Source organism: Myodes glareolus, chromosome 6, assembly GCF_982192425.1.
Source record: "Myodes glareolus chromosome 6, mMyoGla1.1, whole genome shotgun sequence".
Classification (NCBI taxonomy): domain Eukaryota; kingdom Metazoa; phylum Chordata; class Mammalia; order Rodentia; family Cricetidae; genus Myodes; species Myodes glareolus.
The window spans coordinates 113,877,886-113,904,156 of NC_142031.1; the positions used below are offsets into that span (position 1 = coordinate 113,877,886).

At 48.7% G+C, this 26,271-nt stretch overlaps 1 protein-coding gene across 7 annotated transcripts in view; it reads right to left on the bottom strand.

The window, feature by feature from the left end:
• Positions 1 to 26,271, bottom strand: part of Prkag2 (protein kinase AMP-activated non-catalytic subunit gamma 2) — a 266,876-nt gene that overhangs the window by 176,479 nt on the left and 64,126 nt on the right. For 5 of the 7 annotated variants that reach the window (XM_048440225.3, XM_048440224.3, XM_048440223.3 and 2 more), the window contains exons 2-3: positions 13,067 to 13,138; positions 6,490 to 6,769 (exon numbers count right to left, since the gene is read on the bottom strand). In XM_048440225.3, the coding sequence (XP_048296182.1) occupies positions 6,490 to 6,769; positions 13,067 to 13,138 (352 nt within the window). The remainder of the gene's footprint in view (positions 1 to 6,489; positions 6,770 to 13,066; positions 13,139 to 26,271) is intronic. The other 2 variants (XM_048440227.3, XM_085691129.2) reach the window with 1 other exon arrangement.

Below are 26,271 nucleotides of genomic sequence, written 5' to 3' on the forward strand. Positions count from 1 at the left end.
TAAAAAGAGTGAGTGAGTGTGTGTGTGTGTGTGTGTGTGTGTGTGTGTGTGCGCACACACACAGGTACATGCATGCCATGTGTATGCAGGGACCCCCCCAAAGGCCAGAAAGGGGCGTCAAAACCCTGGAACTGGAGGTGGTTGTAAGCTTGGGTCCTGTGGAAGAGCAGCAAGCATTCCTCGATACTGAGGCATCTCTCAGCCCACTGCTGGTGTCCTCATCAGCAGTGGCTGCCTCCCTAGGCTGCCCTGTTGATCGTGGGTTGGACACTTGTGACAGGCCTCCTCGCATTGTGAGCCTGTGCTCTGGAAACACAGAACATGTGCTCCATGTTCTTCCCACCAAATTCTAGCTGGGCTGTTGGCTTGTGGTTCTCATCTAATTCTAATCCAACCCCACCCCGAAAGCCCCAACTACCCACACTTGGGAGTTCTAATCCATTCTGAGTGCTTGTCTCTGTAAGATCATCAAAACTCCATGGGGACTGGTGCCCCTCGGGGGCCTCACCTCCAGGCTGTGTTGTGGTTGGATAGCCAGCTTTCCACTGTTTTGGTTTTCTGTTTGTTTGCTTGTTTTTGATTTTTCATCTTTTAACAGAAACGAGAGTCAGACATGGGAGCACATGCCTGTAACCTCTGCACTCAGGAGGCTGAGGCAGGAGGATCATGAGTTGTGATGGTTGAGACCCTGCTCAAAGGCCAAAACAGGTCCCAAAACAAGTAGCAGCAACACAAAGAGAAAACCAAGAAGAAACTAGCCTGGGTAGGAGTGAGAACAGACCTTAGCCATGCAAAGGAAACAAAACAGATATCAAAGACAGTCAGCTGTAGCTGTGGCTGGCACTTGGGTGGATAAGTTCAGTACCTGAATTTATGTCTTCCTCAGAATCTCAGATGTGGCCTTGTTTGGGACTAAAGTCACTTGCAGATGTAATTACTTGAGATGGGATTATCTTAGAGTCGGATAGGCCCTTCATCTCGTGTGACTGGTGTCCTTTCAAGACAAGAGGGGCGAAGGACCATACGACAAGGGAGGTGGAGTGTTAGTTACATCTGTGAAGCCGTGACACAGTCCGGGGCAGAAACTACACCAAGGCAGGACAAGGTCTTCAGTCAGTTATGGCGGTGAAGGCCTGTGGTGAAATTCATGGGGTGGGAGCAGGCAGCGGAAGCCCTTCACAGCCCAGAGAGCATCTAGAACTTAGGCTGGGGCTAGCACCTTCAAAGGCCCGGCCCTAGAGACCTACTTCTCCCAGATGAACCCGACAGTTCCACAGCCTCCCCGAGCTGCACCACCAGCTGGGAAGCAAATGCTCAGACATGAACCTGTGGGACACTGCAGATCCAGACCGGTACAGAGACTGAGTTACGGGCTCTACTGTGAGCTGACTAAAGGGCTAGGGCAGATCTGCCCATTGGCAGAGACGGATGAAAACGCTTCTCCAGCACCCCGATGTCAGCCTCGAGAGAGCAAGGGCACTCTTCTGCTGCTTCAGGAGTCTGTGTCTGCCCCCGTTAGACCACCACCTAGCCTTGGCCATCCATCACTGAGGGACTCAGGCTTCCCACTTTGCGACTCAGACAGACTATAAAAGGAATCAAGGAATAAGCCAAGAGACTTTTCTGTATTGAATAAAGCAAACAAACAAACAACATACATTCTTGTGATCAAGCGCCCCAGAGCCAGCAGGATCTCTTCCCTTCCCGAATTCTTAGTTCACCTGGGTTCTTTTTAAAACCCAGACTCCCCAGTTGTTTTCCTAGTTTAAGAAGTCAGGAGGGAGTTAGGTGGGGTGACATGTGCCTTTAATCCCAGTATGTGGAAGGCAGAGGCTTAAGGATTATAAATTTGAGGCTACCCGGGGCAACATCCTCATTTCAAAAACAAGACAAAACCACAGTAGCGTGACAGTGCAAGAATGGGGACCAAAACAGCCTCAGGAATAAGGCACGGCCCACCCCAAGGTCCTTTTGTACGAATGTGGGTCAAAGACAACTCGTAGGCAGTGCACCCAGGAAAACTGGGCCGTTGTATGATTACCATCCACTCTAGGCAAAAGTGGGGCAGTTGATCCGCTGCACAGCTATTCTTGGTAAAGAGACCAGACAGGAAAGTCCTCTCAGGACTCTGGGAAATGAGCAATGCCCTCCTGACATCCCTGCAATGGACACAGTGGGCATCATGGGACTATTATCAGAAAGCCCCCCTGAGCTATGGCATAAATTCTGAGGCAGTAGGGAGCAATACGTCGCCTGGGGACTTTCACCTGGGAATAGCTGTTCAAGTCTCAGGGCGAGTAGATAAATTGTCGACTTGCCAAGACAGCCTCACACCAGCCCCATCTGAACGTCCAGATGGAGGGGCCAGGCAACCTGGAGCTGTGGGCTCCAGCTGACTCTCGACCTGCACACTGGTACCTGGTGGGTGTGAGGAAAGCCCAGAAGCTGGGCACACAGGTTCAAGGGCAACAGCATGAGCAACCTAATGAGGAAGACTTGGTTCGCAAAAGTATTCCCTCATCCCATGGGCCCCCCAATGCCCTGCAAGAAGCCAAATCCTCCCATTCAACCTGATCAACTTCCAGCTTTTTTATGAAGCCCAGAGACATTCCATAACCCTTTATCAACCCATCCATGGCTGATGGATGCCTAGGAGGCTGGGGAAGAGAGACTTTCACAAGCCTCCCTGACCTGAACATAGAAGGGCCTTTTAGAAGACTAAACGGAAGAGGCAGCGTGAACTCCTGCCCGGGGAACTAGGAAAGAGCTCCGTGATCAGCTCTGTGATCCCATCAATAGTTCCTCCACTGCTGGGGAGCTGTAGTCCTCAGCTTTGACACATGGCCCCAGCCCCGTGCTGCTGACAGCTGTCTGCTTTGCTGACTTGGGACAAGTTGATGCCCAGGCTTACAAAGCTTGCACACTTGCCTTGGGGCTCAGGGCTCAGCAGAGGTTGCAGGCCGTGTGCCAAGGAGGAGCAGCATTTGGTTTCTGGAAGGGGAAGTAGCCAAGGAGCACAGACACACCTGGAGTGTAACCACAGGGCATGGATTGTAAACCTCACCCATATCAAGGCTTCTCAGAGCACGAATAAGGACCAGAGGCACCAGCCTCTCTGCTTCCGTGCAGCCTCTTTCCCTGTGCGTTGGGGACTAGATATTTCAAGAGAGCTTGCTTGAGGGTGGGGTTCTGTGCCCCTCAGTCTGCAACCTGAATTTCCCATCTGTGAAGTTTGGTGGTGGCCCACTCTGCCTTTCCATGAGCCTGTCTTGCCTAGGACCCTAAGAGAGGGTGCTGGGACTCTGAGGAGGTCTCCTAGGGAACACAGATACTCATGCCAGCATTTGGCACAGGGCAGGACCTGGTCCTTCACAATAGCAGTCTTCATGTAGCATTGGGCAAACCAGCCTGGCGTCAGAACATGCACTTCTGTGCTCACTGACACTGCTCCTGCACCAACCATGTCCACTCCTACACTTAATGCACACCTGTGCACACCGAGTTCACACACTCCTGCTCTGAGTACACACCCATCACGCGACTTGTGCTAAATCTAGCTGGGCCTCCCAGGTCTGCCCGAAGCCGCCTCACACAATCAGAAAGCCTGTCTGTGGCTCACTCACCTGGAGTTCTCCTAACCCCACGACATCAAACATCCAGATGCTGGCTTTGATCCTGAACACTACCAGCCTTTGGTGTCCCTGCTCTGACCTCTGTCCCCTGCTTCCAGACAACACCTACCACCAAGCTCACTTTAAAACATGTATTTATCTTTTAAGCTAGGTGCGGTGGCACAGACCTGTAATCCCAGCTACTCAGAAGGAGGCTGCGGAAGGACTGCAGGAGGAAAGCCTGCCTGGGCTACACGGTGGGTTCAAGGCCAGCTTGGAGACAATGTCTCAAAATAAAACAGTAAAACAGGTCAGGGGACGGAGCTCAGTGGGGGGCACTTGTCAAGCACAAATGGGGTTCTGGGCTCCAGCGCTGAGACCACAATTATCAACACACACACACACACACACACACACACACACACACACACACACACACACCAGGAGTGCTTCAGAGAAAGTAAGCACTTCCTCAGCCAGTTCTTCCTGAGGATCTGGGCCCATCCACCTTTCTTTTGGACTTTGGCTCTGGGACTGCATTTCAGAAGAACATGTCTCAGTGCTATCTCAAGTCTCCCAGCTTGTGGGGCTCCGCGACCACAGCCCTGGAGGCAAAGACAGAGACTAGCTGTAAGTGACCCAAGCATGAGACCACTCCGCTGAAGTCTGGTCTCCTTGTCCCTCCATTTGGAGGGGGCACACAATGAAGCACAGCTGGCTCTCCCCATCTGTAGATGCAACCAACCACAGGCCAAAACGATTTTTTAATTGCATCTATACTGAGTATGTACAGACTCTTTCTAAAATTATTGGTGTGTGTGTAATGTGTGTGTGTGTGTGTGTGTGTGGTGTGCAACTGTATGTGTGTGTAATTGGAGAGGTGCCAGTGAGATTGGAGGACAACTCTGTGACGTAGGTTCCCTCTTCCCTCCTTTCCATGTGTTCTAGTTGTCAGGCTGATGGCCTGTGCCTTCTTTACTGGCTGAGCCATCTGACCGGCTCTTTCCTAGACGACAGCATAATGTATTTACAGATGTTGTAACTATTCACACTGCACGCACAGTATGCTAGGCTTTATAAATAATCCAGAGGCGATTTAAAGTATACGAAAAGGGACCGGAGAGATGGCTCAGGAGTTAAGAGCATTGGTTGCCCTTCCAAAGGACCAGAGTTCAGTCCCCAGCAGCCACATGATGGTTGGCAATTGTCTGACTCCAGCTCAGAGGAACTTCGTCTGGCCTCCTCAGGCACTACAAACACATGGTATACCGACAGAGAATGCAGGCAAAACACTGATAAGAGGATTTTAAAATGGTTTCTACAAGTGTATGAAAGGATTACATAAGCTTAGGTAAATGCTACATTGTTTTTACATAAGGGACTTGGGTGTCCTCGGGGTTTGGTCTCCACAGTGGATCCTGGGGAACCAATACCTTGTGAAATAGTGAAGGAAAGCCATATGTGAGAGTCTCAGGGTGTGGCCCAGAAATCGGAGGAAGTTCTCTAGAACATTTCAACATCAGTGCTGGGACATTTTGCTCTGACTGGGCTTTGGAGATGCACAGCTACTCTGCCTGGCTAATGTTGGCCTAAAAGAACACTGTCTTGCCAGCAACGCCTCGGTCACAGAATATCACATCTGTGTATTACAGGTTCACGGGAAGGCAGAAGAGCTGCCATCCTGGGGACATGCCTTTGGGCTACTAGGAACAATATCCCACAGACCACACGAATACACGAAACATTAAACAAAGGGAACTCTCTTAACCCATAACTCAGAAAGGCTCAAGTGTCTCCACAGATGGGCTTGCAAGACAAGAAAAGCAAGTGCTACCCAGAGGAAAAGGAATATCTTTGACCTCTGACATTCCATGGCAACTTCCTTCTCCATTCTCCAAGCAAACATTCTGAATTAGTAGAGAAACAGGGAAGAAGACAGAGCAGGGAGGACACACACTCCCTGTGGTAGTTTGAGTGTGGAATGGGCCCTCAAGGCTTCCGTTTGAACACATGTGGTCCTCAGCTGTGGGGAGGTCTGGGCAGGCTGTAGAATCTTTAAGAGGTAAGAGGCGAGTCACTGGGAGCATGAAGGAGCTTTTGGCTTTGTTTGTTTGCTTGTTTGTTTGGCTGGCCCTATTTGTTGTTTAGTCTCTGCTTCCAGAGTGTGGCTGCCATGTGACCAGGCAGCCTCTTGCTCCTGCTACCATGCCTTCATCACCACGAGGGACAACATCTCTGCAGAACTGTGAGCCAAACAAACCCTTTCTCCATTAAGCTGCTTTTGCCAGGACAGCTTATCACAGCCTAGGGACAGTAACCGAGACACACCCCCCACTCTACCGTTGGCCTTGGCATTTCTTATTGTGATCAACAGTGCTCAAGTGACAATATTGATCTTCAGATCACAAGCAATTTATGAATCAAAAGGATGCTCTCACTCCAACACACATATTTCCTCCGTGTTTCTCCAGCCAATCCATCTCGCCCTGAGAAAAAACTCAGGGTCTTCTGTAAACAGAGTCAAAGTCCCTAGACCCCAAACCTCAGGGGCCAGAGCCATACTCAGGCAGCACACTGACCTTGGGGGCAGGCATATTCTGAGCACTGGAAGCAAATATCTGATTTCCCAAATCAGACTGTGAACCTCAGGAAGTATCTAGTTTATGCCACTGAGTTCACACCACCAAGTTCACCACTCTGGAGGACAGTGCAGACAGAAACCAGCAGGGGGACATGGGAGTCACTGCACATGAAGACACGACTCAGGCCCCAGTCACCAGTGGCTACTTTGTGGCTCTGATGCCATTTGGCTGAGTGGCTATGGGGAAGGTTCCTCATAGCCCGGCACCCACCTGAAACCATAGCATCAATGTCTTACTTTTTCTGGACCGTGAGAAGAACCTGATGCCCCCGGGAGAGGTAGATGGGTTGGAGTTGGGCGAAGACTCTTTGGATGAGGAGCGGAAGATCCCACTGAAGCTCATGCGGCGTGGCGAGCGCGGAGGGGATTCCTGGTAGGAGAATGGGAACACAGTTTTGGGAGAGCCAGGGCTTGTCTTGGGCCTCACGGGAGCAGACACAGGGCTGGAGGGCCGGGGCTGAGGGCCCCTGGAGAAGAGTCCTCTGGAAGGGCTGCCTGAGCTAAAGGGACTGTCCACCTGCAGAAAGACAGACAAATGGGTGAGGTCACAAGGCTCCAGGCACTCTGAACGCTGCGTGCAGTAGACATATCTTTATTGCTCCTTTATACCCTCATCAAGCAGAGATCTCTTCCAGAGCGGGCAATGGAATGGTCCAGACCTCAGCACCTATGCCATGGATGCTCAATTCTGGGCTGGTCAGCTTCTGTCCTGGAGCCCCCGGTCACCCTGTGTAACTGTCTAACAGAGCCCTAGATGGGGGGTGGTGATATGAAGGTGAGGAGAGGGGACCTAGCACCACTCCTCCCTCTCCTGACTACTGTTCCCGTATCGGCTTCCGTTGCTGAAGCTCTTCACTCGTCCTGCTTCAGACCTGATGACGCAACTGTGGTTCTTTGTCTCCCCACCCCACCCCAGGAGAAGAAGCACAAGCCTCTGTGACCCAGAATATGCATGCCAGACCTTGGGCTCATTGATGAAGATGCTGGTATGAGGAGAGGACAGATTTCACTCCAAGCTACTGTGGCATTTGAATGGCTAAGGTCACCAGCAGAAGTCAGGAAAATGCTAGCAAGACCTCAGACTTCAATGACGACTCGAAAACACAGCCCCAGTTCTAAAAATTATCAGGTCCCGTGGCTTTAAGCCATGGCTCCATCTCACAGCCATCCAGTATTGGCCGTGTGAATGGATTTAGGAGCTTGCTTCTTGCAGGCTGGGTTTTGACCTCAGCTCTGCCCCATTACCGTGTCACCAATATATTAGCACCTTGGTCTTATTGCCTCTGTTTTCTCCTTTGTGACATAAGGATAGTCAAGTCCTCAGCTTGGAGGGTTGTCCGAGTGCTCAGACGGTGTCACTAACACAGGAACTGATTCACAGCAATGGTGTGATGTGTGGTGATGGACACATTATTACTATAATTATTATTACTATTATTATTTCTATTGTGACACTAGAGCCAAAGGAACCCAAGGGGACCCCAAATCAGCAACAGAAAAGAAAGTAACTGTCATAGGCTCAGGGGGCAGGGGTCAAAGCACACTGGTAACCAGGGCCATGCTAAGGAGAGTCCCCAAAGTATTGCATGAATTCACCAGTAGAGGGTGCTCCTGAGCTCCCAGTATCGTGCATCTCAAGGACTGATGCCCTCGAGGGGATGCCCCTTCAGAGACCATCAGTCTCCAGAGAGTACCTCTCCACGTGACTCTCCACCTGACCCTAATGCCGTCATATGGAGGTGCGGGACCCACTTGGTGCCAACTCCTTCCTGAATGACTTCAGAGGCAGAGACTGGTGTGTGACCAGGATCTTATAATTGAGTCACCTCCATAGAAAATAGTTCAGGAGCTGGAGAGATGGCTTAGTGGTTAAGAGCACTAGCTACTCTTCCAAAGGTCCAAGGTTCAATTCCTAGCACCCACATGTAGTTCAAAACTGTCTGTAACTCCAGTTCCGGGGGATCTGACACCCTCACATAGACATGCAGGCAGGCAAAACACCAATGCACATAAAATACAAATGAATAAACCATTAAACATGCTTTTAAAAATTAGTTCCAATCAACTCCCCTACTACTAGTTACGAAAATCAGTGAGACTCCTTGCCTCTGTACTTTAGCCACCAACCCATTTGCCTGTGGGATTCAGGATCACTTCTGAGAATAATTTTTAAAGCAAGAGGTTCTTCGGGTAGTGGGTGGGTTGCCCTGGGGTAAGAAACAGGGAGCCAAGAGACCCTCACCTGCAGTAGAGACCATACATACAGGAAGCAGAAGGTGACAGAGTGAGCAAGGATTTGGACAGAGACCTGAGTCTGAGTCCTGCACCATCGGTGTGGAGGGATGGGTGAGTGAGCTGGGCCCTCTGCATCTGGCCCTCCTCTACACACTGGGGATGCTGGACTGCTTCATGGGCTGCAAAGATGACTTGCTGTGTTATACACAGGGGGATGTTTAGCATGGTTCCTGGTACACATACATGTCTGACCACCAGCAGCATTGTGTTTTAAAAGGTCCTTAATGGAGAGGGACTTGTAGGCTGGAAAAGAAGGAAGGCTGAGTTTCAGGAAAAGCTTAGTTATGAGAGCTACATGGTACTTGGATCTGCTCCCTGACTGCGGGAGACCATGTGACTCCAGAGCCAGGTAGGCACTGACTTCACGTGTATATGAGGTTCGCCATTCTTTATCCCTGGATGCCACCGCGTCTAATAGCAGAAGGTGTTGACTGGGGCCACAGTGGGCATCATAAAGCTGATGGGTGTTCTGACCTCAAGGCTTGCAGCTTTAACCTTGATACTACACATCTCCTAGTAAGATTATAAAAATGTCCAGGGGACCAAAGAGGCAAAGTCAGGGAGAAAGGCCAGAGAGGGAGTCCCCTTTGGAGTCCCGGAAGACTGGCCCATGGCGCTCCTCCTACTATACTGTGTAGCTTGCCCTGCACTTGAACTTGACCTGATGACGAGGTGGTGTACCAGGAAAATGCCAGCATTCAGTTCTAGAGAGAAGACAAAGGTAGACAGGGAAGAAGTAGGCCTCCCAGGAGATCACAGAACAAGGTGAAATGCCAGCAGTGTGAAGCAGACAAAGGGATGCTCAGGGCAGGCAAAACCACCCATAATGGGGACCCCAGATAAAAGAAGACCCTGAAGTCTGCATGGCTTTGGACAGGATTATGGGAAAGGGAGAGGAGGCATTCCGGGGTGGGATTTGAGAAGGAGCCAGGTTTCAGATACAGAGGCTAACATTTGATCTACCCAGGAACTCAAAGGAGAAGTTGAGCTAAATGCCATAAAAGACTTGAATCTTTTTTGATTGGCAAGGGATTGCCCAAGACCTCACTGATGGAGGATCCATTCTACATTCAGAACTACAGGACCCTAAGAGTTAGAAACTCAGTCTTCAGACAGAGAAGGAAGCCCCAGAAAACAGACCTTCTATTTCTTCCCCTAAAAATGGCCAAAGAACAGAGGAGGTTCAGCCCTGCCTGGACTCTCCTACAGAGACCTGCCCCTGCAGATCCTATCCTTCCCTGCCTGTTTCCTGAAAGAGGCTGGCAGGGAACAGCAGACCATGGGCGCCTCTAGAGTCACCAGGGATGGCCATGCCCAGGCTATTAGGCTAGCTGAAGCAAAATGATACTCAGATAACATAACTTGATGGTTCTCTGAGTATGGGTGAGACTCCCCTGTGTGTGCCTGGCTTCACAGCAGCTAATGCAGAGGAGGTACTTGGGCTCTTGAAGGCAGAGTTTCCCAGACAGGGCAAATTCCATGTTTGTCAGGGAGCCACTGAGATGAGAGCCAGCTCCTGCTCTGGTCTTCGCTGGACTTGCCTTTCTACCAAACACAAGAGGAGGCACTAGGTGAGAAAGTAAGAAGGAGCCTAGTGGGGGCTGGCTTCAGGACCGACCAGGAGGGATTAGCAAGGCAGGGCATCCATACTCTTGGAGATGGATGGAAAGGCAGAGAACAGAAGTTAAAGGAGCCAGGAAGACAGTTGAGGAGCAGAAGTCCAAAGCCGGGAGACCCAAGGGCCAGCCTTGGAACCCAGTGAGGAGCCCAGCTGCTCAGGCTGGGAGAGCTGAAGGTGGGGCAGCTGCACTGAGCTTCCAGGACTCCCCCGTGGCTGATCTCCAGCGAGGATCTGACATCGGTCTTCAGCCAGCAGTGGGCAGAAAACAAGAGATGTCTGCAGCCTTGCCTAGTGGAACACTCCCTGTGAGCAAGTGAACGATGCGTGGCGCTCTATCCTGTAGAGTCACACGTGCACTGCTGGTGCTGACTGCCACTTGCATCCCCAGACCTGCCCTGCTAGCACCTGCTGGGCCGCAGACACCTTCTGCACCTGTTCCTTAATGGTGCCGCCTAATCCTTAATCATTTTGGCAGGCACAATTCCTGACCCTGGAGGTGTGTTCGAAGAGAGACTGTCTCATCTAAGGCCACACGTAGACTGCTAGGAATCAGAGAGCTGCCGGGCAGTGACTGGATAGATGGATGTATGGAGAGGAAGTCCAGTCATTAGCTGAATGTGTGCTGGACCATTCCACGGACTCCCTGGCTGATGAGTCACCGCGGTGCGGCGGATTCTTCTCAGCTAGTTCTGACGTTAGTTATATACTAGAGCCACACAGTCGGCTGACCAGAGCGCCATGCAGAGATAGGTCACGACAACAGAGAACTGTCCCTTTCAGGGACAGGGTACAAGGAAGAGGAGACATGGGAGTCCCATTTCCCTATTGATAATGTGCCCAGATGGACACCTTGGGTAGTCAAGATCACTGGTATGGGATGTGTCCTGCTTAGGACACTTCCCTGACTGGCAGTCCCCCAAGCCTGAGGTTCAGGATATTAAGCGACAGTGGGGAACACACTGAACTAGCACTAAGCAACCTGGACTCAGGTCGTGCCTCTCACAGGGAGAGCCTCTTGCATCCACTGTGGTTTCTGAGGGTAGATATGTCACGCTTTCCACTGCCCTGTCTTCCTCTGGTCTACCCGTTCCCTCACTAATGTCCTTCTGCCACGAAAGTAGCATCCCTCATTCACCTTGGGCCTCTGCCATCACGGCCTCAGGAAAGGGCCTGACATAAGTAGAAATCTAACTGAGGTTCTTTCTTGTGTTTCCATTTGGAGCAAGGCCAATGTCGTGAAGAACTGAGTAGGGCCAGTGACATGCCTTTCAGGGGTAAAAATGGAAAATTTTCTAGATGCCTGTCACCTCGCTGTCTTCCAAAAAGGTCTTCTTGACTGTCACCAGAACTAGAGATTCTCAAGGGCTGTGAGATAGTAGCATTGCAGGTATCCCCAGGTCCAGGAGGTGTTGCTCTCTGGGAGGTAGGGGCACTAGGCTGCAATGCCCATGGGAGCTACTAGCTCCTGGCACTAGCGCCTCTTTCCCTCACACAAAGCTTACCAGGAGAGACCCTGCCTCCAAGCTGTATCTGGAGACTGCCTATGTAGGAGAGGAGCATGCTCTAGAGCCCCCAGCCCTCTCCAGCATCTGACTGCACTGCTGCTGTAAGACAAGCCCCTCCTCCTGGGCATGGTCCTTCACCAGGCCCATAGGATGGGTGAGGCTAATTCTGAGCAAATGTCGGAGGAAGGCAAGAATACCTCCATGACCTTTCCCTTTCAGCTGACTTTTAGTGATAACCAGAGCCTCTCTCTGGACTTCTGGGGCCACCAGGAAAGCCCCACCTCCCTTGAAGCATTTCTGCCTCAGCCTTAGCTCCTATTGGATTTTCCATGCAGGAAGGCCTATGTGGAACCTAACAGGGCAGAGGCCCAGAGAACTTGGCCTGGCTACGCTACAGGCACTGAGTGGGGTGGCGCCTGCCAGCCCAGGCCCCAGGCCATTTTCTGACAGTATTTCTGGCTGGGCCACAGTAATGCTAATAAGGTTGTTTGGGTAGGGCAGGGTGGGGCAGGGGACTGACTGCCAAGTGAGCCCCATAGACCTAAACCAATTTGTTGATTCAATTGTATGTGATTCAAACGCTCCGAGAATAGACTCCCTTTTTCCAGGATGGGAAGTCATGCCCTGATCCCAGGCTGGAGAGCACCCAGAAGTCACTCAGAGATGTTGCAGCCCCTCCCTATGATCATTTTTGTGCTTGGGTCAGTGGGTGATAGGATGCCCAACTTCAGGGGAAACCAGCAAGCCTGCCTTGACCCCCCTTCTTTGATGGTCATTGTAACCCCTCACCTGCCACCACCGCCACCTCATCCCTCACTCCTGGCCTGGCTCTGTATTGCTAATAGCCTTGGCTATGTCATGCTTTCTTGATGGTAGAAAAAACTAAGCTATGAGGGAGTAGTGGGGGCAAAGAGTTAAAGAGAGAGGGGCAAATGGATGTGATGAGGAACGGGCCAGAGGAGAGAGAGATTACCTCATCCCAAAGTCCATGGGCACAGTGGGTGTCTGTGGAGATGAAAATGCTAAAGAACACAGCTAGCCTCGACTTCACTGCTTTTGGCCTCATCTCTGCTGGTCAGCATCCCGGCTCGGCTCACTGTCTGTCTCCCTCTTTTGCGTCCTCCCACTCTGGGGGACACTGGTGATGGCAGCTTCCACAGCAAGGGACAGGGGAGGAGCAAAGCCCAGAGGACTCGGAATCAGAGCAGCCAGTAACTTAGGAGGCATGGCCCTGTGAGGCGAGCTGTCTCAGGATGATTCAGCCCCAGCCAACCCACATGCTGGTGTGAGCCCCACAGAAGTAAGCCAGAAGGGTGTCTCAAACTCTGCCTGCCTTGGGGCAATTTGGGTGAGAGGGGACGGTACCAAGCGGCTTTGGAAAGGGGAGTCTCACCTTCCGAGAAGAGTGTTTTTCCGAATTCTCCACATCTCCATCCAGGAGTGGCATGGCAAAGGAGCTCAGGTCCTGGGAGGAAGAGAGAGCACAAAGTCAAGGTTGTGGCTCCTTGGGGCAGGTGCGCACGCTCGAGGAGGGTAGCACCACCCTCGCCAAGGGTCCTCCTAAGGACCAGGCAGGAGGGAGACGCTATTGTAGGGAGTCTTGTAGGAATGAAATATTCTAAAGAGTTACTGTGTTCCTCCTTTGGGCTACCAGACTATTGAAACAATGGAAGTGAGAAATGGTATTTCTTCAGGAATCCCGGACTCCTGAGGAGAAGGCTACAGAGCTTGGTGCCAACCTTATCACAAGAGATTTCATCCCATTCTGACAAGCCGTCAGACCACCTTGCAAAACACACTGGAGTCAAGAGACAAGGATGGGTTAATGATGGGCGGACTACACCTTAGCCAGGGTGCTAACTTAGGCGAAACTCTCGCCCTGCATTTAAATCTTGATCTCATGCCAAGACTCAGAAGATGGCCTTAGAGGGCAAGGGGAGGGGGTCACTGGGCCTCTTCATTCTTCTTCATTATGTGACCACACTGGATGAAATCTTTTCTGCTTTATACTATTGCTTGTCTATTTGGCTGGCATACAGAAGAAGGTCTGAGCCTAGGCTACGGATGCCAGGCTCAGTTGCCAGCCCTAACAACTCCAGTAGCATAGCTGATGCCCACCTGCATCTCCATTTCCTTCCATAACATCAAGCCAAATGCCCAACAACAGCCCCCTCCCATCCCCCAGCAAGCCAGAAAGAAGACAAAGACACAGACCAAAGGGATAAAAAATAAGAGTCAAGGCAGGCAGGCTGAAAGCATAGTGGCCTATCTGGGGATGATTTGGGCAGCGGCTGATGGACAGGACTTTCTCACTTGACATGAAACATGAGGCTTCTTTGAAGTGGTCCAAGAAAGGGTGTCTCCTGGAAAGAGGATCACACTCGTGGGTGGTATTGGAGCAACAGAGGGAGCTTATGATAGCGGCGGTGATGAATGGGAGTGGGACTGCATTAGCTGCTTTTCCTATTGCTGTGGTCAAATGCCCAGACAAAAGTAACTTCAGCGAGAATGAGCTTCTTCTGGTTCACAGTTTGGGTACAGCCATCAGGGAAGCTGAGGCAGCAGGACCGTGACGCGGCTGGTCGCACACACCCATCATCAGGGATGGAGAGTCATACAAAGCAAGTTTTATGTGTGCTCAACTCACCCAGGGAATGGTCTGCCCACAGTTAAGATGGGGCTTCAGTGAACCCAATCCAGCCAAATTGACAGTTGGCACTAACCATCACAGGACTCTAACGCAGAATGGGAGGGGCGGGTAGCTCATCGCTGAGTCAGGTGTAAGGCAGAAGCACTACCTTGCCTCGCCAGTCCTGCTCTTCCTGTGCCCTGCATGTGGTCTTGGAAAATGTCTACACACTAGATGGGACCACCTGGCCACCCTCAAGTCTACAGAAATCATTATCCTTAACGTTTCATTTTTGTTTATTAAAAATAATTGGAATAAAATATATACAATAAAAATTATCATTGGGTCTGTTTGTGTGTGTCGTGCTGAAATGAACCCAGGGTCATATATATGCACTGTACCACTAAGCCCGCCCTATCCATGGTTACTTAAAAATAACCATCTTTACGTCTATAATTCAGTGGCAGTTAAGCATCCTTGCATCATTTTACATCCATTACTACAACTGTCGTGAGTGTGTGGTGTCAGAAACATATAGGCATGAACACGATTTCCTACCAAGTCGGCGTTTACTGAGCAACAATTAACTCACTAGCTCTTTCCGCTTCCTGGGCTGGAATTTGTAAGAAGTCCCCATTTCCTCCATAGCCAGCTGAGGCAAACACGGGTTCTTTTATTCCAATCCTAACTGCTAATATTAACTCTCAGCTCACACATTGTGTATCCCACAGTAGAGAGATCTGTGTGCACATATACATGTAGGGGACAGAATGACTACATAGGGTTCAGGAGGCCGACAGAGTTCAAGGAGTTTCAAAGAGGCCTTGCTGACAAGGGTGCGAAGAGAGGCGGTGAAAGAGGTTAGGTCAGGTCTGAACCCAGCCAGAGGCAGCCTTTGCGGACTCCAGCCAAGCCACATAGTCAGAGTTGAGCTGAGCCTCAGAGCTGAGTCAAGCTGCAGAAGTGAGGCATAGGGGCTTTAGCAACAAAGGCAGAAGAACTAGGTCCAGACACAGAAATGCTTCATCAAAGCAGGGACCAACCCAAGCTGAAGTCTTAGACAACTGTGAGTTCTCTGCCTGCCTCCCTCTGCCTCTGCCTCTGCCTCTGTCTGCCTCTCTCTGTCTCTCTCTGTCTCTGTCTCTGTCTCTGTCTCTGTCTCTGTCTCTCTCTCTCTCTCTCACACACACACACACACACACACACACACACGGTTTGAACAAAATGCCCCATAGGCTCATGTATTTGAACACTTGGTGCTAAGTTGTTGGTGATGGCCTTTGGGAGATTTAGGAGGCGTGGTGCTGCTGGTGAAGCACATCCCAGGGGACCGCTTTGAGAGTTTAAGAGCTCCAGCCATTTTGAGTTGCTCTCTCTGCTTCACACTTTGGTTCAAGGTATGAACTCTGCTTCCTGATCCTGCCACCATGTCGACTCCTTGTCACTACGTCTCCCCACCATAACAGACCCCTAACCTCTGGAGCAATGAGCCCACGTGAACTCTTGCTTCTTTAAGTTGCCTGGGTCATGGTGCTTCAACACAGCAATAGAAAAGGAACACAGACATGCATACATGCACCTCACCCGGTCAGATGACATCTTAGTGGGACCATATCCCTCTTGGGAGCTGGGTGAGGAGGTCACAGCTTTCCCTCAGTTTGGTGTGTTGGATGAGTTCTCACACCTGGCTTTCCTGAGAGGGTTTTAATACTCTTGTGTGCTGATGTGGACTCAATTTACTTTGATAAATTGATAGGGTGGTATGAATTTTAGGAATCTGTCATTTATCAGTCTGTGTTGTGGGTGGGACTGGACAGATGGTGTTGTTTACACGCCCACAGAGTTGTGGAATCACTTTCCACCCTTAAAATGGAGTCAATAGCAGCCTGTAAAATGGAGTCTCTCAGGAAGAGGCGCTGCCTGAGAACCATTGTTCTACACAACATGGAGTGACCAAGGGCAGGGCACAAGTTGATCTCAACATCTATTTCCAGAAACTGTTCAGCTCTCTAATAAGAAACTCTGTAATCATCAGCACCAAACCTACATCCCTCCCTCCCAAACCCCAGCAAAACCCTCTCTAGCTCTCATCTCTATCGATCTGACAACTCTGGGATCTGCAGAAGATGAAAAGGCTGTTGTCTGCCTGTGGCTGGCTCATTTCAGCTAGCACGGTCCTCAAGGGTCACCGAGTGTCATAGGTGCATCAGAATCTCTTTCCTCTTTAAAGCTGAATTCTTTCCAGTTTATGGCAGACCACATTTTGTTTATTTCATCTATAAGTAGATGGGCAATGGGAATGCTCCAGTCTTTGGCTCACCCCCAGTTCACAAGTTGAAATCTTGACTCCCAAGACTTCAGAAAGGAGCTGTTTGAAGGTGGGCTCTTTAAAGATGTAATTAAACCAAATCGAGATCATTATCATGAGTGCCAATCTAATAGGACAGGTATACTAAGGGAGCCATCAGGACATGGACACACACAGGTGGATAAACACGTGAGGACCAGGCAGAAAACAAGGAGCGGGGAGAGGGAGAAAGAGGGGGAGAGAGGGAGAAAAAAGGGGAAGAGGGGGGGGCTAAGAGCAATCCACAATTATCCTTCGTTGTGATGGCCCTAGCAAACTCAACAAACAGGCCTAAGAACATCTCTGCATGACTTTGTTTTTGATTCTGTCTTGGTGAATATAGAGAAGCAGAACTGCTGGGCACAAAGTGATTCTATGCTTTTATGGTGCACTAGTATACCGTTTGCTACAGTGGTGGTACCACGACGGTCCTCTCCCATTAGCAATACACAAGTTTTTGTTTCCTTTGTCCATATATGTATGTACGTATGTACATATGTATGTATGTACACACTTACCCACCCCTCTGTTTGTTCATCTGTCTGTCTGTCTGTCTGTCTATCTATCTATCTATCTATCTGTCTATCATCTATCTATCTATCTATCTATCTATCTATCTATCTATCTATCATCTATCTTATTCACAGCACTGAGAATTGAACCACGGTGCACGTTAGGCAAATACTCTATCCTGAGTTCTGTCCCCAGCAGCAATCTCCCCACATCCTACCCTACCTTTGTAACTTTCTACTGTCTGTCATAGCAGCCATCCCACTAGGTGTGAGGTGCTATCTTCCTGGGCTATTTATTTGCATTTTCTGAAGCCCAGCAGCTTTTTCCTTGCTATTGAGTGGTTCGTTACAGTCTCTGGGGAAAGGTCTGCTTGGGTCCTCTGCCCATCTTTACAGTCAGGTAATCTGTTGCTGGGCTGTAGGAATTCTCTATAAACCCTGGACCTTTACCTTTTATTTGATACATGAGAGCAGGTATCTTCTCTCTCTATAAACCCTGGACCATTCCCTTTTATTTGATACACGAGAGCAGGTATCTTCTCGTTCCACATGCTGCTTCTCCACTCTTCCAGCCGTGCCCATAGATGCAGAGCTATCTCTCATCTGACTTAGTCGCTTTATCTATTTTTCCTTTTGTTCCCTCTCCTTATAGTGTTGTATCCAAGAAACCCCTGCCAATTCTAGACTCCTGAGGCTTTTCACAGATACTGTTTTGTTTTTTACTAAACTACATGTAGGCCTCTGATCCCTTTAGAATTATTTTTTTAATATGATATCAAGTAACTGTGCCACTTTGTCCTTTTGCACATGGGTGCTCAGTTTCTCCAAGACTGTTTGTTGAAACGATGGCCCTTTCCTCCTTGAAATGCCTTGGCACCCCCATCAAAAGTCAACTGCAGGCTAGACAGACGGCTCAGTGGGTACAGGTGCTAGCTGCAAAGCCTCATGGCCTTGGTGAGACCCCGGGAGCCATATGCAGAGGGGGAGCTCTGATTCCTGTAAGCTGTCCGCTGACTTCACACATGTGCTGTGGCATGTGCACACAAACACACACAATAGAAAGATGTAATGTGATCATGTCTTATGGTTTCTGTTGCTCTGTGTTTCTATGAGACTTGGACACAATAGGGTTTATCCCACCTTTCAGTCCATTTCCATCCTTGAGGGAAGTCAGAACAGGAACTCAAACAGGGCAGGAACCTGGAGGCAGGGGCCAATGCAGAGGCCATGGAAGGGTGCTGCTTACTGGCTTACTCCCCATGGCTTGCTCAGCCTGCTTTCTTTTCTTTTTATTGAGCTCTACATTTTCTCTGCTTCCCTCCTTTCCCTTCCCCTTCAACCCTCCCCAAGGTCCCCATGCTCCCAATTTACTCGGGAGATCCTGTCTTTTTCTACTTCCCATGTAGATTAGATCTATGTATGTCTCTCTTAGGGTTCTCATTGTTGTCTAGGTTCTCTAGGATTGTGATTTGTGGGCTGGCTTTCTTTGCTTTATGTTTAAAAACCACTTATGAGTGAGTACATATGATAATTGTCTTTCTGGGGTCTGGGTTACCACACTCAAAATGTTTTCTAGCTCCATCTCTTTGCCTGCAAATTTCAAGCTGTCATTTTTTTCTGCTGCGTAATACTCCATTGTGTAAATGTCCCACATTTTCCTTATCCATTCTTCAGTTGAGGGGCATTTAGGTTGTTTCCAGGTTCTGGCTATGACAAACAGCTGCTTTGAACATAGTTGAGCACATGTCCTTGTGGCACGATTGAGCATCCTTTGGATATATACCCAAAAGTGGTATTGCTGGGGCTTGAGGAAGGTTGTTTCCTAATTTCCTGAGAAATCACCACACTGATATCCAAAGGGGCTGGACCAGCTTGCATTTCCACCAGCAATGCAGGAGTGTTCCCTCTTCCCCACAACCTCTCCAGCATGAACTGTCATCAGTGCTTTTGATCTTGGTCATTCCTGCAGGTCTAAGATGGAATCTCAGAGATGTTTTGATTTGTATTTCTCTGATGGCTAAGGATGTTGAACATTTCCCTAAGTGTCTTTCAGCCATTTTAGATGTTGAGAGTTCTTTGTTTAGCTCTGCACTCCATTTTTTATTGGATTATTTGTTCTTTTGATGACCAATTTCTTGAGTTCTTTGTATATTTTGGAGATCAGACCTCTGTCTGATAATGGGGTTGGTGAAGATATTTTCCCATTCTGTAGGCTGTCATTTTGTCTTGTTGACTATATGCTTTGCTTTACAGAAGCTTTTCAGGAGGTCCCATTTATTATTTCTCTCAGTGTCTGTGCTACTGGGGTTATTTTAGGAAGTGGTTTCCTGTGCCCATGCATTCAAGTGTACTTGCCACGTTCTCTTCTATGAGGTTCAGTGTGGCTGGCTTTTTTATGTTGAGGTCTTTGATCCATTTGGACTTGAGTTTTGTGCATGGTGATAGATATGGGTCTATTTTCATTCTTCTACATGTTGATATACAGTTATGCAAGCACCATTTGTTAAATATGTTTTCTTTTTTCCATTTGGTATTTTTTTTTTTGCTTCTTTGTCAAAAATTGGGTGTTTGAAAGTGTGCGGATTAATATCTGGATCTTCGATTCAGTTCCATTGGTCCTCCTGTCTGTTCTTATGCCAATACCAGACTGTTTTCAGTACTGTAGCTCTGTATTGGAGTTTGAAGTTGGGGATTGTGATGCCTCCAGAAGTTCTTTAATTGTACAGGATTGTTTTGGCTATCCTGGGTTTTTTAATTTTTCATATGAAGTTGAATACTGTTCTTTTGAGTTCTGTGAAGAATTTTGCTGGGATTTTGATGGTCATTGCATTGAATCTTTAGATTGCTTTTAGTAATATTGCCATTTTTACTATGTTACTTCTACCTACCCAAGAGCATGGAAGATCTTTCCACTTTCTGGTGTCTTTTTCAATTTCTTTCTTCAAAGATTTAAAGTTCATATCATACAAGTCTTCCATTTGTTTGGTTAGAGTTATTCAGAGATATTTTATGCTATTTGTGGCTATTGTGAAGGGTGATGTTTCTCTGATTTCTTTCTCAGCCCATTTATCATCTGTGTACAGGAGGGCTACTGAGTTTTTGAGTTAATCTTGTATCCTGCTACATTACTGAAAGTTTTTATGAGTTGTAGAAGTTCTTTGGTAGGATTTTTGGGGTCACTTATGTAAACTATCATATCATCAGCAAATAGTGAGAGTTTGACTTCTTTTCTTATTTGTATCCCCTTGATCTCCTTTTGCTGTCTTATTGTTCTAGCTAGAACATCAAGAACTATATTGAATAAATATGGAGAGAGTGGACAACCTTGTCTTGTTCCTGATTTCAGTGGGAACATTGGGAGTTTTTCTCCATTTAGTTTGATGTTGGCTGTTAGCTTGCTGTATATTGCCTTTATTATGTTTAGGTGTGTTCCTTGTATCTCTGCTATCTCCAAGACCTTTATCATGTAGGGATATTGTATTTTTTCGAAAGCTTTTCCAGCATCTGATGAGATGATCATGTGGTTTTTATTTTTCAGTTTGTTTGTGTGGTGGATTACGTTGACAGATTTTTGTATGTTGAACCATCCCCGAATCTCTGGAATAAGCCGTCTTGATCATGGTGGATGACAGTTCTGATGTATTCTTGGGTTCGATCTGTCAGTATTTTATTTAGTATTTTTGCATCAATGTTCTTGAGTAAGGTTGGCCTGTAATTCTCTTTCTTAGTAATGTCTTTCTGTGGTATGGGTATCAGGGTAATTGTAGCCTCATAAAAAGAGTTTGGCAATGTTCCTTGTTTTTCTATTGTGTGGAACAATTTGAGGAGTATTGGTACTAGTTCTTCTTTGAAAATCTTGTAGAATTCTGAGCTGAAAGCATCTGGCCCTGGGCTTTTCAGCCTGCTTTCTTATAGAACCCAGGACCACCAGCACAGGGATGGCTCCACCCACAATGGGCTGGACCCTCCTCTATCAATCACTGATTAAGAAAGTGCCCTACAGTTTGCCTACAGCCAGATCTTATGGAGGCAATTTATCACTTGAGGTTCCCTCCCCTCAGAGGACTCTAGCTTGTGTCACACTGACATAAAACCAGCCAGCACAGACCACAAATATGAGGATTTATGGGCTCTCTATTTAGCAATGTGTTGTATGCATTCTGCTTTGAATGTTTCTCAATACCTTAAACTCTCCAATCCAAGGCTTGCCATTCACTCCCAGGGAGCTGACAGGAGTTTAACTACTTAGGGTTAGTACCAACCGTACCTTCCCAGCCCTTAGCACAGGCTGGACCCGATGCTTCATAAATGGCCCAGGCCTGCTGTTGTCTTCCAGCAGCTTTTCCACTCTCTGGCTGGCCTCTTGCTCTTCCTGCTTAGCCACCCTCACTCAAATGCTGACCTGTGCCATGATCAGCTTCCTCTGTCCCAGCAAAACCTCACTCAGACATCAGCTCTGACCTGGTCCCACTCTGGCTGAGATAACTTGTCTCCCTCATCTGTGTTTCCAGTGCTTCAGATGTGTCTTTATTATGGGATTCATAGCTCTGAACTAAAGTCGGGTTTATTTCTGTAACTTTGAGTGTGCCAAGGGCAAGAGGAAAGCCATTCACCTTGCCGTCGTCGGTGGCGCCCTGTGATAGGCAGTTGGTGTCTACTGTGTTTGAACTAGCTCATATTTGTATTAAGTCCTGATCAAGCACCTCCTTTGCCAGCAGCCAGTGAGGAGGGAGGGCACGCAGGGTGTGCAGAAGGCCAGCTGCAGGTCACTGGGAAGGGGGTGGGGTGGAGCAATCGTGCTGACGCTTTTATTGCTACTTTTAATGAGCAACATTCTTCTCCAGCTTCCAACTTTGCTCGGTGGCTGCTGTTTCCCACGAAACAGCCTGTCCACAATACCTGACAGCCACCCCAGGAAGCTGAGTGCTTTAGCAATGGAGGTAAAGAGGTTTGAGACCTTAAAACAAGATGTTCTGCACAGAGCTGGGACCAGAACACTCTCATCAAGGTTCGCTTACAGAAGCATGAGCTCATGGAAGTGTCTCATCAAGCCAGCCATAGCTCCTTGACTGGCTTGGTCAAGCAAGCCACCAGGGAAGTCCCCTGGCACTGGTGACTGACCGGCTTTACTGGAAGACTCCCATGTTCCACATTCCAGGACTCTAATCTGGGCTCTCATCTCTCAGTGTTCATCAAGATACCTGTACACCTTGGGGGACATTGTGGAAAAATCTCTCTCTGCAACTATGGAAATGAGTCCGTTGGCTCGTGGAACAAAGAGGCGCTGGCTTCTCTGCTCAACCAACCCTGCAGACAGCTAGGGCTCCTGGAGCTTGCCCTGTGTACACAGAGTAACTTTGAACCCCTACCTGAGCCTCAGGCTCCCCTTACTGCTGTTATCTGTCTGCTACAGACCCCAAACCTTATGTCACAGACACACGGTGATGGCATCTTCCTGCACTGCAGAGGGACAGTGAGATGTGGGAAGGAAAATGCTAGCCAGAGGCAGCCTTGGCATTGAGGCACGTGCCAGCTGCATGGAATGGATTAGACCAAGACCACTTGATGGCCATCTGGCTCTGTGGAGACAGTCAACTTTCAAGATTTGGATGGCTAAAGTCACCTGTTAGGAAACACCAGGAACCCCCTGAGGTCTAAACCAGCTTTAAAATCAGTTCAATGGCTCCCCCAGCCTCACCTGTCCTTAGAAACACAGCAAAGACAAGTGTACCACAAAAAGTAAGGGCTTAAAGACGGTGCCACGTTGACCTGTATGTTGTAGCAGTATTACGTGGGAATGTGTTTCTCTGTACACATGTGTGTGGAGGCCAGAGGACGACTTCACTCAGCATTCCTCAGGTGGTCTCTCAGTGGACTGGAGCTCATCAAGTAGGCTAGGCTGACTAGCCAGAGAGCAAGTGAAAAATATGTATGTCTCTGAAGTTATAAATTGCTTTTTGCAATTCTTACCTATGCCACTGAACATGGAGAAATTGAGTTGATGTCTAACTAGAAGTTTTGCCCCTACTGACTCGAGTTATTGCTATTAGGAGGTGGCTACCACGAGCCACTGGAGGAGGAGGGCAACCATCAGGACCTCCCAGCTACCGCGCAAGAATGGCAACCATCAGGACCTGCCAGCTACCGCGAGCTACTGGACAAGAATGGCAACCATCAGGACCTCCCAGCTACCGCAAGCTACTGGACAAGAATGGCAACCAACAGGACCTCCCAGCTACCGTGAGCTACTGGACGAGAATGGCAACCATCAGGACCTCCCAGCTACCGTGAGCTACTGGACGAGAATGGCAACCATCAGGACCTCCCAGCTACCGTGAGCTACTGGACGAGAATGGCAACCATCAGGACCTCCCAGCTACCGTGAGCTACTGGACGAGAATGGCAACCATCAGGACCTCCCAGCTACCACGAGCTACTGGACAAGAATGGCAATCATCAGGACCTCCCAGCTACAGACCCTGGAACCTACAATGATCACCTGCAAGATAAACTGGTACAACAGTGGCACAAACGTTGTTAGTAACCAACCACTTTTATATTGGACTTAAGGGCTACTCCATGAGATGGAACCCATACCTGACACTGCAAAAGTGGCCCAGAACCTGAAACTAGATAGGTCATAGAATTAGGATAAAACCTGATACTCTTATTCTGCTAAAAGAACATAGCAATAAAATGACCTCAATAACATATCTGGGACCAGTGCCTTGCTCAGCCCTCATCAGAGAAGCTTCTTGGTGCAGTAGGTAGGAATTAGCACAGAGATTGGACAGTGTGGAGACTGAGAGACTTTGGTTCATTCAGTTCTAAATGGCATGTCTTCAACAAAGTTCTTACCTTAAGGCTCAGAAATCTATGAAGAAGAGGGCCAGAAAGACTGTAAGAGCCATAGGTGATGGATGACTATATATTGTATGTATTTTAAAAAATTAAAATAAGTAAGTAAAAATAATCAAAAATAAATAAGTAAATAAAATCTTCAAAGTGGGCAGTAAGTAAAAGGAATAAAATAATAAAGACAAGGACATAAATTAATGAAAGTAATGATAATAAATAAATTGCTTCTCAAACGCTGTTTTTTTCACATGGATTCTGAAGATCACACTTAAGTCCCTGTGCTTCTGTGGCAAATGCTTTACCAGTTGAACCATCTCCCCAGCCCAAGTTTTTGCTGGTTTTGTGAAAGACAGTCTCATACTTCCCAGGCCAGCCTCAAACTTACTGTGTGCCCAAGACGAGCCTTGAACTCCTGATCCTTCTTGCTCCACCCTCCAAAATTCTAGGATGACAGCTGTGTGTCACCACACCCAGATGTGCCAAATCCTCAGCTAGTCCTCAACAGGTCTTTGTATCCACACCACAAGCAGGGAAGGCTGGTGGCATTATCCCAGTCCATAGATGAAAATGCTGAAGGTGGCAGAGGTTTAAGCCATTAAACTAGACTTTAATTTAATTACATTTAATTAATACTAGTCTAGTCTTGAAGCTGATACTAGACTATACTACAGCAGCCCAAGGTCCTACAGCACAGCTCCGCATGCTCACAGCTCCGCGACCTTTACAACAGACCCATCCACCTCTTCCAGCTAGAGGTCAACAATGAAGGACGAGAGGCTTTGACGACAGGGCGCTCTTCTCACACCTGACACCTGACCCTGAGAAGGGCCACCAGGATTTGGACCACTCAGGGATTCACTCCCAATGAAGGTATGATAAAAGCTTTCTTTAAGCTCTTCTTTGTAACTAACCGATGCTGTGGTAAAGTACAGAAAGATACAAACACCTCACCCCAACTCAAGCAATCTCTTCACACTTTAGGGCTGTTCTGTAGAGTTGTCCACCTGCCCCCCCCCTTCCTTCTTACCTCTTATCTCAGTATTTCCCCATAAGACAAACAGACTTGGGAATGCTTAGACTACCTGATTCAGGGATTCTTAAAGGCTGGGTGTGTTTTTCTCCAGATTTATTCCTGGCCACAAAGAAGTGGCACGATTTAGCCTGTGTGCCTGACGTCCTGTGTCTTTCCAGAACTCCACTGTTGTTGCAGCTGGGACACCCCAGAAAGAGGGCTGACAAGACCACAGATACAGGACCAACAGAACAGCTGCCAGGGTCCCCTGCCTCTGAAGGACACAGGCTCTTAGATGTCAGAGTCACGGCAGAAAATTCTGTTTTTGAGTCCTACAGGGTTAGGAATACATCTGGCTGGCTTTCATTCTCTACCCTACTGAGCAGACCTAAGGACCCAGAGCAACCCCTGGAGCTACCCTGGGCCATGAGCCAAGGACCCCTCCCAGGCCCAGGGACGGAGCGGTGAGGTTCTGCTCCCTGTTTACTCTGGGGGCTGGTGGGGTGAGGGGTGGAGGCGCTTGGGCATGTTGGCACTGCAGCTTTCCTTTCCATCTGTCAAACGAGAGGGTCTAAGAAGATAATTTCAGCTTGCATAGCCTGTTTTCGGCTGGACAACAAGAGCCTACAGGAGCGCTGTAAGAGTCGGAGCAGAGGGTGGCTGGGTCACAGATCGTATCCTATCCCAGACAGCCGCTTCTGCACCTCCATGCTTTAGATAGCCCCCTCATGAGCACAGGGTGAAGGAGCTGCCTCCAAGGATGCCCCACAGAGGAAGAAGTAGGACTTCCCATCTCTCTGTGCCTCTTGAACATCATCTTAAACCCAAACCCTTAGACTGACATCTGAGGCCCTTGACCCTAAGGACCTGGACGTCAGTGCAAAGCCAGTACAGGATACTTGTTACAACCCTTAGTGTGACCTCCTGAGGTTTCTACCTGGACTTCCTCTTTCTACCCGCCTTTCCTACCTGGAGTCATGGACATGGTGGGTGTCTCCCAAGTCTCTAATTGCATCTGAATCTACTAAGATGTCTTTATGGTCTGAGCCTGCCTCTCCTAGCCATGGCCCTGGCAAGCTCTTCAGGTGGGAGGTGGCTGTACTTGGGTTAGTCTTAGGCAACCCCTGAAAACCACCAAATAGGTGGTTCTTGGTACGGGTGGGTGGTGGGTGAAGGCCAGAGCCATGGTCAATTGGAGTCTTTGAGCAACTCTCCTGTTATATAACCGCTCTGAGAAGAA